This window comes from Diabrotica virgifera, chromosome 4 (genome assembly GCF_917563875.1).
Source record: "Diabrotica virgifera virgifera chromosome 4, PGI_DIABVI_V3a".
Lineage (NCBI taxonomy): Eukaryota > Metazoa > Arthropoda > Insecta > Coleoptera > Chrysomelidae > Diabrotica > Diabrotica virgifera.
In genome coordinates, this window is record NC_065446.1 from 237,704,266 (window position 1) to 237,717,578 (window position 13,313).

General features: G+C 30.4%; 1 protein-coding gene across 2 annotated transcripts in view; it reads right to left on the minus strand.

The window, feature by feature from the left end:
- Nucleotides 1-13,313, minus strand: part of LOC114328900 (protein phosphatase Slingshot) — a 639,247-nt gene that overhangs the window by 617,129 nt on the left and 8,805 nt on the right. Inside the window, exon 1 of one of the 2 annotated variants that reach the window (XM_050648793.1) lies at nucleotides 9,618-9,857. The exons of the other annotated variant lie outside the window; for it this stretch is intronic. Within the exon in view, the coding sequence (XP_050504750.1) occupies nucleotides 9,618-9,773 (156 nt within the window). The 5' untranslated portion in view covers nucleotides 9,774-9,857. Of the gene's footprint in view, nucleotides 1-9,617; nucleotides 9,858-13,313 lie in introns of those variants that run through there. 2 annotated transcript variants of the gene reach the window in all.

Genomic DNA, 13,313 nt, shown 5'->3' on the forward strand with positions numbered 1-13,313 from the left:
TAAATCATTGTTTAAATAATGAAAAATTGGCAATTTTTGCACACAATTTACTTTTTAATAACTGCTGCGGTAATTCATGGTTTTATGAAGGTTTTTAAGAAAAGATGGTAAACGATAGGCCACTACAGTTTTAGCTCTAGAATAAGTTTTGAAATGGATTCAGTTATGGTGTAAGTTGGTATATCTTTGGAGGCTCGCGCAGAATTGTAGGGGAATACGGTTCCCTATATAAGGGATCTCTGACCGTTGAGATTCTATTTTCTTCAAACCTAATTTTTGACTGGTATTTTTGTATTTTTGTGATTTTTCACTCATAATATCGATCGTTTTTATTATTATAATATATGTTGAGTCTCTTGACCATATGAAAATTTGTATGTAGAAAGAGCACCGAAATAAAAAGGTAATACTGCAAAAATTACCATCAAATTGTTTATAACTTCGTCGCACATGCCAGTCAACTTTGACCGGTTGTATCCCCCCAGGAACCACTCATCTCAATTAAACTTTTTTTTTCTTTTAAAAGAGGCATCCTGCCACGTCCTCTTTAATGCCGTTTTCTTAATTTAATTTAATCTAATAGTTGCCGATATCTATTTCTAGGGGTTCGAGCAAAAACCCGATAACTAACAAAACCATTGTTTAGAGATAATTGCGATTAAAGATTTTTGGAAGTTTGAAGAAGATTTAAAATCGCCATAGGAAGTTTGATCAAATATTTGTTATACGCTGTGAGCTCGTACGTAGAGGGGATATTTACAAATCCAAAAGTCTGTAAACCTTTACTTATTTATTTATTTACGGGCCTTACCCATTATTACAGAATAATTTAAGAGCTAAAATATACATTAAACCTCAAAATAAATTATAAAAATATGTAAATATACTTAATTACAATCACAAAATGGTAACATTACACAGACATTATCACAGGTAATAAATTGACAAATATTATTTGGACACTTAACACTAAATCACCTAGCTACCCATAAATATACTTATAAATTTATAAATTAGTGTTCTTCCCCAAGCGTTAAATCCTTAATAAAGCACACAAAGCGACTTTGACTTATACTGAAATCAATGTTCGGAGATAAGTTATTGGCTGTCCTTACAGACCTTGAACTAAAACTATTAAACTTTACATTAGTTCTACATAAAGGTTGTTGAAACATGAGGTGAAATCTAGTATTCCTTGACGGCACTGTCAAACCAATAGAGTACAGTAGATCTGGGCAATCAGCAATACCATTAAAAACTTTGTATAAATTCTGTAAGTCCCTACATTGCCTGCGAATCTGGAGAGGAGGGAGAGAAAATCTCGTGTGAAGTGAATCATAGTTGTAATGGTAGTTGTCAGGGGGATCCACACCAGCCTTAAAGGCCAAATACCGCAAAAATCTTCTTTGCACTTGTTCTAATTCGTGTACATGGCATGTATAGAGGGGATTCCAGACTGAAGAAGCATATTCCAATAGGGGTCTGACCAATGAACAATACAATAGGCGGATTGCCGAGAGATTTGTGAAATCTCTTGTAGATCTCTTGACAAAGCCAACCATTTTAAGAGCTCTAGAAACAATCTCTGCGATATGAAATCTGAAGGATAGAGCATTTTCAAATAAGACTCCAAGATCCTTAGCAGCTGACATATTGATCAAGATGGTGTTAGAAATTTCATAGGGAAAAGCCAAGGGGATACGCCTTTTAGAGAAATACATAGTGAGGCATTTTTTTGGGTTTAAATCCATGCAATTTCTTTCACACCAGTCCACAAGTCTGGACAAATCTGACTGCAAGTTGATACAATCAGTGGTAGAAGAGACAGTTTTGAAGCATTTTAGGTCATCAGCAAAACATAGAAATTCGGAATATTGAAAGCAACTCTGGATGTCATTTATAAAGATGTTAAATAACAAGGGTCCCAAATGAGACCCTTGAGGCACACCAGAAGGTACTTTTATCTCTTTAGATTTAAAGCCTTTGACCTTTACTATTTGAGATCTATCAGACAAATAGCTGCCGATCCAGCTCAACAAACTACCACCCAAATCTGCTGTCCTCAGCTTATCCAATAAAATTGTATGATTTACCCTGTCAAATGCCTTAGAAAAGTCAGTGTATATACTGTGTACCTCACCACCACCATCCACGACACCTGACAGAAACTCACTGTAAACTAGTAAATTAAGCTCAGTAGACCTTCCATTTAGAAATCCATACTGCTGGGGTATTATTGTTGATGATAACACTGATGTAAGATATTTTGTTACTATTTTTTCAAATAGTTTTGGAATTACATTTAAATTGCAAACTGGCCTATAACTGCACACATCAGCTTTATTTCGTGATTTGTATATGGGGGTCAAGAAGCTAGTCTTCCAAAACTCAGGAAAATAACCAGACTTTAAAGAAGAGTTAAATATCATATAGAGAGGACGAGAAAGTACGAAACTACATGATTTTAGAATAATGGGGGGTATTCCATCTGGCCCTGGACTCTTGTTGGTATTTAGATTACAAATCTCTTCATAAATTGTTGAAATACTGATTTGAAGATCATTTATGCTGATATCATTAAAAGATAAAGATTCAACCGCCTGACAAACTTTTGTTGAGTAAACAGTTTTAAAATAATCTGCAAATAGATCTGGAAGATCAGGCCCCAGTTGGCAACTCACCTCGTTGTAAAACATTTCAGATGGTAAATCATTAGATTTTCGTTGTGAGTTGACATAGGACCAGAATTTTTTCACATTACTCTCATTGACAATAGCATTTTCCGAGCTGGACACAAATTCATTGTAACAAGTTTTAGATAGGACTTTACATTGTGATCTTAATCTTGAAAAAGTAATATAATCATACCTACTCCCAGATTCTTTAAATGCTTTGTGTGCTTGCTTTTTTAAAATAATAACATTTTTTAATTCTTGAGAGAACCATCTTGGAAAGTATCCTTGAGACACTTTCTTTTGTGGTACTACCATGTGTATAACTGTGTAAAGAACATCATAAAAAATATTAAGCATAAAAAATATTTACCGGAAATTTGACATAAATGTCAAAGCGATTAATTTAAAATTAAAATTAAAAACACTAATTATAAAAAATATTAGTTGGTCAAAGCTGTGGTATACATTATTACCTTAAATATACTTACGTTTTAAATACTGAATTTAAGTTTTTTTACTGTTCCGTAATATGTAATTATAAATTATTCTAATAATCTTAGCGCCATCTACACGATAATTGTGAAAGTATCCGAAGTAAGAAATTCACATTTTATCAATAGAACGTCAAAATGATTAGCAAAATCTTAAAAAAATCGATTACAATTTAATTACATTTTTGCGTTGTAAATATTAAGCGATAACAATTAAATAATAAATTTAAAAATTACCGGTGAAAGTTGAATTAGTAATCCGCTAGGAGCGCCACCAGCGAAGCTCAGAGCGTATACGCTGTGAGCTTCGCTGGTGTCGCTCCTAGCGGACTACTATTCAACTTTCACCGGTAATTTTTAAATTTATTATTTAATTGTTATCGCTTAATATTTACAACGCAAAAAAGTAATTAAATTGTAATGGATTTTTTTAAGATTGTGCTAATCATTTTGACGTTCTATTGACAAAATATGAATTTCTTACTTCGGATACTTTCACAATTATCGTGTAGATGGCGCTAAGATTAATGGATTAATAGATTAATAGAACATTAAAAAAAACTTAAATTCAGTATTTAAAACGTAAGCATATTTAAGGTAAAAATATATACCACAGCTTTGACCAACTAATATTTTTTATAATTAATGTTTTTAATTTTAATTTTAAATTAATCACTTTGACATTTATGTCAAATTTCCGGTAAAGGTTTACAGACTTGTCACTACTGGCGTTCGCGAATTTGTAAATATCCCCTCTACGTACGAGCTCACAGCGTATAGCCAAATGGCACAGAATTTAATATTTAGTTAGAATAATTTATTTTAAGTTTATTTTATAAAAAGGTATTTACAAAAAAAAAATAAAACGTGATATTTATCGGGTTTTACCTCGTTGAATCAGTATAACATTTGATTTTATTGGTTTTTATTTTTAATTTTTTTTAATTATAAAATAAACGTTAACTGTATATTATTCCAGCAAAAAAAAATTAATCTGTATTCTTTTTAGAAAATTAAAAGGTAAAATGTGTCCTCGTTCGATTCTTCTCTCATCATTACGTCTGGAATTCGATCTACGATATAATTACCGGTTTTTAAATTTGTTATTTAAGCATGCATCTCTTCTGGAAAAATATTCTCTTGGCACAACTTTATCAAATCCATTTTCTTTGCTTCACTTATTGGAAGGGTACTTTTATATAACTTTGATAAACTGCCCGGAGTTGGTAAGTCTATGGTTGCTTTTTGGGATGAAATTTGTTTTTGCCTTTTAGGGAGCAGAGTAGGAGTTTTTTTAATTCAAACCAATATCTTCTGATATTTTTATTAACTGATTACCGCTTTCCGCTATTGTCTTCTTTAGAATATCATCCAGTAGAATCACTGTTAGCTACGGCATTCATTATATTACATATCTGAGAATACACACAGCGTTTTTGTAAAAAACTTTTGACACACTCGAATTCATTCATGGTAAGCTAGTGAAAAGAAACATTTCTTACTAAATGTTCGTTCCTTTCTTTGGAAAGCTTTAGGGACAATCTAGTCCTAATTAGTTTAACAGTTATATTGTACAAAATAAAACTTTTTCTAGACTAGACTACTACTACTAGACTCCAGTAATTTCTACAGAGTTTCAATAGTCTTCAGACAACTTTTCAGTACACTTAAATTTAAATTTAGTAGAATTGATTTGCTGTGGTACCTTGGAAGCTCTGAGTTTGTTTTTGATTATAAACATGGGCCCCATTCTAACCCCTTTTTTTGTTTTCGTAATATTCAATTATCAATTTACGCCATCTTTTATTGGGTTTTCGCAGGAAAAAAGTGTGCTGAAATTTAATAAACTATCATAATCTAAAATTCTTTATTGGATTTTCGCATGAATATATATTTTGTCAAAATGAACAATTTTGTAATCTTCATCTCCGATAAAATTAATTATCAGTTTTTAACTTAGAAATATTTCTAATAAAATTAGTAACTTTACACAGGAAAAAGAAGATAAATGATTCTACCGGATTCTCATATTATAAGTATGTTTACAATAAAAGTATTTTTATCAGTAAAGTTATACAGTATGTCCCTGTAAGTTGTATCCATATGGAAAACTTTTTTATTATTATTTTACGAAAAAAAGTTATTCTTCATAAAAAGCTCTGCATGGTCCAAAACCTAAGATTTAACCATCAAATATCAAATTTTTTAAATAATATACAAGGTATGTTAAAAAGTTTGAATTTCACTCAAGAGCAAAGTAGCTTAATTTTTCACAATATTGAAAATTGCTATTATGAAAAGTTGTTTGGAATTTAAAACTATATTATAGTATGCAATTACATCTTTCTATTTGAAAAATTTTTTTTTTTTTTGAAAAATTATGGATAACTAACATTATTTTCAGTTATTTTAATTCAGATAACTCTTTTATTATTAATTTTACGAAAAAAGTGATGCTTAATAAAAAGTTCTGCATGGTCTAAAACCTAAAATACAACCATCTTATGTAAAATTTTATCAATTTTATACGAGGTATGTAAAAAAATATAATTTCGCTCAAGTGTAAAATAAGTTTATTTTTCACAATATCGAAAATTGTTATTATGAAAAGTTACTTAGAATTAAAAATTATGTTTCTGTATGTAATTACATCCTTCTAATTAAAATATTCTGAACTATAAAGGTACTTTACTTTTGATCTAAATTTATCTTTTTTGACATACCTCGTATAAAATTGATAAAATTTGATATAAGATGGTTGTATTTTAGGTTTTAGGCCATCCAGAACTTTTTATTAAGAATCACTTTTTTCATAAAATTAATAATAAATTCAGAATTGAAATAACTGAAAATAATGTTAGTTATCCATAATTTAAAAAAAAATTTTCTATTAGAAGGATGTAATTGCATATTAGAATATAGTTTTTAATTCCAAACAACTTTTCATAATAGCAATTTTCAATCTTGTGAAAAATAAAGCTACTGAGTGAAATTCAAATTTTTTGACATACCTCGTATAACATTCATAAAATTTGATATCTGATGAGTGAATCTTGGGTTTTGGACCATGCAGAACTTTTTATAAAGAATAACTTTTTTTCGTAAAATTAATAATAAAAAAGTTTTCCGTATGGATACAACTTACAGGGACATACTGTATATCGAGTTGGCGTTATTTAAAAATATCAGTTAACAGTTTTTACCATGTTTGGTTTTTATTAGTTATTGTGCTTAAAAATGTTAATATCAAATAAAAACATTTACCAGTGGTAGGAAACGTGATTATACTACAGCAGAATAAAAATACCGGATTTCATAATTTTGGTATTTAAATATCGGGTTTTCGCTCGAATCCCTCGATTTGTTTATAAGCCAAAAAATTATTTATAACTTTAAAACATCCCTGAGGCCGCTTAAATAGTCCAATTTCAATTCTGTAAAGGCGTTAGATACAGTCGAGTCCCTGAATCTTTACCCGTGCGTCATCATTTAAAGCATACGAAATAAGTCGATGATATGTCGGAAATTGAAATTTACTAAATAGTCGAGGAAATGAAGCTGAAAAAATAACAAAACCTCGCAATTTTTTCGTCCAGCATCGATTTGTACAAAAATTTAAGATTAGGCTCATTTCACCCTCTAGTTCATTTTCTCTATTGAGCCGTTGTACGCTTTTGGTTTTTTAAGGGTAAAAACTACCCCTAATTGTAAACAATTATAAAATAACATTTTAAACTATAATATTGTCAACATTTGGTTCCTATTAGTTACATAATGATTGTTTTATGCTTTAAGATATAATATCATAATATTTCAACCCTTAAAACTACCCTTGTTGGAGCTATATATAAAAAATTTACTTATCCTAAAAGAATAATTTCGGCTTGCATCGATTTACATAAAAATTTGGGATTAGGATCATCTCACCCTGTACTTCATATTCTATATCATACTTAAGGGCGTTGATTATTTTTAGGGGTGTAAACTACCCCTTATTGTCAAAAATTATATAAAAACATTGTAAACTTTCATATGGGTAAAATTTGGTTTTGATTGGTTAAATAATGATTGTTTTATACTTTAGGATATAATATCATAATATTTCAACCCTGAAAAACCACCCTTAATAACATTACAGTTTTTATAAGTAGATATTTTAATAGATCTATACAGAAAAAAAGTAGAATTAAAGTATTACAAAAACATTTATTTACAGAAAAATACGAATTTACAAATATGTACAAATACAAATAGTTTTTTAGTCATCTTCCAGTATACGAACCGGTTCTGTGGTACTATACATACAGTAGAGCGTCGATTATCCGAACGTCGATCAACCGAACGACCGGTTATTCGAACTCCCGACTCTCGCGCCCCGCACTCGAATACCCAGCGAGCGTTAGTAATTAACGCTTAAAATATCTTCAATTTTCTTCAATATTGTATCCAAAAATATGTTGTTGCAAAGACTGCACTTTTTTGTTTAATTGCTATTTGTCATTATCAAGATATAAATAAATATGTAGGTATATAAATATGGCTTTTATTCACTTGTGGATAAATATGTATGACTATATCAATATAGTTCGATTATCCGAACAAATCGGTTTTCCGAACACTTATGTCCCCCAATTAGTTCGGATAATCGACGCTCTACTGTACATTGAAAATTATCCATAAGCGGACTATCGGAATTTTTCGAAAACAAAATTCGTTTTAAAAACATAGCTCCTTCATTTTTGGCGATAAAAAGTTTATTCAAAAATGACTTTGTCGGATTTGTGAAGAGTTATAAGACTGTGTAAACTAAATTTTGTAAGATCCCTTAGTTTTTAATTAGGGTGGGTTTATAGGGTTCGAATAAGGGGTGTTTGCTCGTAAATAGAGGTTTTAAACAGCTATATCTCGCTAACTGTTCACTGTAATGAAAATTACACAAGAGAAATTGCACAAGAGAATTTTAGTTATTAAAAAATCTACAATTTAGTTACCTATAATTTTTTTCGTATCTCCAGTATTTTCGGAGATATTTTAAAGTAAAAGGTGAAAAATAGGAAATTCCAAAAAAATATTTTTCTTTAAACTCTAATTTTTCTAAAATTAGGCCTTTTAAATAGGTCAAACATCTTGGATGTATTGATAATACAAATATAAAAGGAATTACAGAAAGGTGAAGACCAATTTTTAATTAGGAGGGTAGTTAAGGGATTGTTTTCACTGATTTTTTCATAGAGACAAGTAGGTACCGACCTTTTTTTGATCATAAGTCGCCTAATTTTCAGGCTAGAAACTTTTTATTATTATTTTTTGAGAGGTCTAACTGTATACTTGAAAAAAGATTATTTAAGTTTTCCTCGAAAAATGCCAAGTTTTTCCGTTATTTTACTTTGAATATTTCAAATTACGCATTTGACGAAAAAAGCTAACTTTTAACATGCCGTATCTCGGTTTGTGTTCGACTTAAAGATATCATAGAAAAAGAATTTGATTTGTGTTACTAAAAGGTACAATTTTGATATCTACAGTTTTTTTCATCAAATGCATATTTTTCGAGGTGTTCTCAAAAAAACCCTCTAAAAAAGTCGATTTTTTCATCGAAAAACTGTTACTTTCAAGCGCGAATAACTCGAAAAATATTAGTTTTACGAAGAAAATGTAAAACACATTTTTTTCTTAGAATTACTTTTTACATCGATTCACATAGTTAAAATGTAATAAAAAATTCCCGCCTCCGAGATGGGGTGGCAACCATCCCCAAGGTTTTAGCGTACAGCGGCATGATATAGAAAATGATCCTTGGACTATTCCCTACCTTCTGTGAAAATTTCAAGTAAATCCATGCTGGACGAAAAAATTGCGAGCCAAAATGCTTCATTTCCTCGACTAAAACGCAACAGCAAGTGACAGTGACTTGCTGTTGAGTTTAGTAAATTTCAATTTTCGACTTATCATCGAATTATTTCATCGTTTTAAATGATGACGCACGGGTAAAGATTCAGGGACTCAACTATAGGTATAGTGCCTTTTTATACGAAAATCATAGTTATTCTGGCGTATTATAATTATTATGGTTTTTATTGCGACCGTAAGCTGTTAATTAACAATTTAATTGTTGCTAAACTATTCATTCAATTTCCACTACCTTCTGGAAATATAATCTATACCAAAAAGGCTTTGATGTTACCAAGTTATTCAATTATTGATCAATAATTACTTGCCTAAAATTGTAATTGAAAATAAAAAACACGATTTCGGAGCGCTAATTTGTTTATAAAAAAAATAACACACTATGTGCGGACTTTGCATACCTAAATTATTAATATGTATATGCCAAAGATTCGATTCCAGCAATGAAATTGCTGGTAAATAACTTTTACTTGTTTTTTTGTTGTTCCAACCTGTACAGAATTATTACATTTTGATTTTACTTGATCATACCCAGTAATCTTACCTTTTTCGCCACAATCTGTATATTCCTTAATTGTACCCTTCGTGGTCTCTTGTCATTGTTCCACGAAGGATTGTTTGTATCGCCGTTACCAGCGCAAAAATTGCTCCAATTCGTTGCTGGATTTTGGGTCCTCAGCGGTGGTAAAACATACAACATGACGAACAATCACACAACAAACACTCGCAATTCATTCAAAACTCGAGAAAAACGCGTTTTTCATTTATAGGAACTGTCTTTTAAGTCATTTTGGATGTTAAATGTCCGTACAACCGAGCCGGGATATGCGAATCGTGAGTAAATTTGTTTACGATATAGCCTTCCTATTACAAAGTCAGAAACAAAACTGACAGGAGTGACAGAAGAGCAGCTGTTGGAGGCGATCGTAAAAAGACGATATGGCTACGTGTACGTACGCCGGATCGATAAAAGATGGATTTAAAGATTATCTGTATGTTTCTCTATAATTTACTATAGAGTGATGAGCATGCTAATAACCGGCAAAATAGCGCAAAAGATGGAAAACATATTAAATTGTGAGGTAAAAAGAAATAAAACTAGTAGAGTTGTTAAATTTAGCGATAGTAACATATTGACATTATATTGATTGTTTCCCACCTTTAGACGTATCAGAGGAGTGTGTCAACTAAAACTGTCACTGTGACAGTGGCATTTCTCAAATTCGTTCGATACGTCTAAAGGTGGGAAACAATCAATATAATGTCAATCGTTATAACAATTAAATTAAACAATAACAAAGTTACTATCGCTAAATTTAACACCACCACTAGGTTCATCCCGTTTTATCTCCTTTGTATCTAACTTAATAATTATGTTTTCCACCTTTTGCGTTATTTTGCCGGTTATTAGTGCGCTCATCACTGTATAACATTTGATATGGTTTATTCCACGAATATACGACTGTTTTTGATTATCGGACAACGAATATTTCAGTGTGCAACATAAGAAGTACGAAAGTAAATGGCTCTAATAATTATTCCAATAAACAGCAATGACATTTGCAATTTATTTTCGTTCTTCATATTTTGCACAATAAAATATTCGTTGCCGAGATAATTAAACACCGTCGTATATTCGTGGAATAGGGTATATTAACATTTTATTTGTTCTTCTAAAAATGGATTTATGAATAATTATAGTTCGTCCGCTATAACTTTTCCCATGTATCACAATTCATTTTCAAACAAATTAAGTCAAAACATAAAGTGAAACGTACGCCGATGGGTGTAGTATATAGTATACAGTGGACAAAATGTATATACACATCGACGTTCGTTTCACTTTATGTTTTGACTTAATTTGTTTGAAAATGTTAAGATTAGTATGAAATCAATTATTTTCAGAGTATTCGTAATTTCTCGTTTCTTATATCTTTGCATCATGAATGATGAGCGATATCAGCAACGGCTCGAAGATCATCAGAACTGTGTTGTCCGCATTCCTTAACCCTAGAACCACAACTTGGGTATTGAAACTTGGGTCTTAAAAATGCATAGTACTTATTAATACCACGCATTATGTCTTTTCTGATACATGAGAGACTAAGGTAATGCCTTTTGAAAAAGTAAAAGCTGATGAAGGGATATCTTGGCGTGTTACAGTATTATGCGAATTAATGTGAATAAACAGAATTAATTTGTAAATATGATTTATTTAAGCCAAAGGTAAATTTAGGTACACTTACATGAGATTTTTTCATTAATTAGTATTTAATATGGCCCCCTTTTACTTTTATGACTTCCTGGAGTCTTCTTGGCATGGAATCCACAAGTTTTTTGCAATTGTTTGTGACTGCTTCATCTCTAAACCACACCTTAATCACTGCTTCCACCAGTTTTGTTTTTGTCGTACAGTCAAATTTTTGCAGTTTAGCCTTACATATTGCCCAATGGACTCAGATATCCAATACGGCACAAAATTATTCCACGTTGAAGAAGATCGAAAAGCCTTTGCAACGTCGGATCACACTGATATGGCACGTTAGATCCGGCCACTCACTATAAATAACTCAAAAACTATAAGTTTTTACAAAAAAGTTATTATTATCAAAATTGAAGCTAATAAAAAATGAAATAAATTGCTTACCAGAAAAACCTTTTAATGTTAACTAAAAGTGAGTTATAGGTAATTGAATGTATATTTCTTTCGGCGACTACCCAAATCTAAGTATTCAAGTTTAAATAACCGAAAAATGATGTATTTTATAACATGAACTTATTAAATATTTGTCAAAGCATTTAAAAATATCTATTAAATGAGCCCCGAACAAGTTGATAGCATTAAAATTTATGTGTGTGTGTGTGTATGAAAAAATGGCTTGGATGCGAGTCCGTTAGCCACAGATTTTTATTTTATTTTTACCTCAATTTATTAGTTTTGTTATATTTATACGTATTTCACTTAAATGATTATATTTGTTTCTTTCAAGTAGTTTATTAAAATTTATGCTCCAAAAATTTTTTAAAAGTTATCTTTTAAAATTTTTTGCAAAAAATGTTTTTTTTTTTTTTAAATAACTCCGTCACTTTTGGGATATTAGATTCACCTAAAAACCATTTGACATATAAAACTAAGAGCTTTTAAACCACGTTGAATTTAATCTTTTAAACCCCTTACTTTTTTTAAAATAAAAGGTTAAATGGCCCCGGTTACATGGTTCTTCCAGCAAAGTTTAAGATTTAAACGTTTCTATCTCGGTTATTTTGTACCCCATCGAAATAGTAAAAAAGGTCAAATATTTGATATAGAAAAAACTAAAATTTGGTTATATATCATTTTTTCTTATATTGAATATTTTTGGAGTTATTATTAAAAGAAAATGAAAATTACGATAATTTGAAAAATTCTGATTTTTGAAGTTATACTTCTTTAGGCACGAGGGTAAATTTGTATTTTGCTGGGCGCATGCGCACACCGACAGTATGGTATGAAACGTTATGAGGGATCTGATTGGTTGTTAAAATCATCTGTCAATAATTGTTCAAATGGAGATTCTGTATAAACAAAATGTTGTGTATATTAGTTTTTATTGTTGTGAGGACAGTGACAAAAAGCAAGTTCATAATTGTAGTGACTTTTTAAATAGTTTTTAAAAGCAACAGATACGTACCTTATTGTAAATGTTTCAGTATTGTAATAAAAAATTACAAATTAGGTAAATACCTATTATACCTGGCAAATGTACCTACCTAGCTAGTAGGTAATGCTTTGATTCACATAATTTGATTACCAACAAAAATCTACCTACCTAGGTACCTACCTAGCTAGTAGGTAATGCTTTGATTTACATAATTTGATTACCAACAAAAATCTCCATCTAATATATTGCTTTTTTAGTCTACATTTTGTCGTATTTTAATTCCACAAGAATCAAACTTATTTGATTAAACTAACAGAATAAGCAACTGTCAAAAAATTTTAAAACGTTTAGTTGCTAGGTATATTTTTCCACTTCATTCACATGTCTCGGTAGTTAAATTCTGCGTGGGGTGAGTTCAAAATAATCTAAACCTGATAGACGCAGGTTCAATTCCCAATGCAAATTTTTATTTTTTTTTATACATTTTATGATTGTAAGTAGTATATTATATATTTTTTTCAGAAAATACGTATTTAGTTAAAATTTTCTCAACAATTGTTCAGAAATCATTTCTTTGGTTTCATTTTTCAATGTGTTTG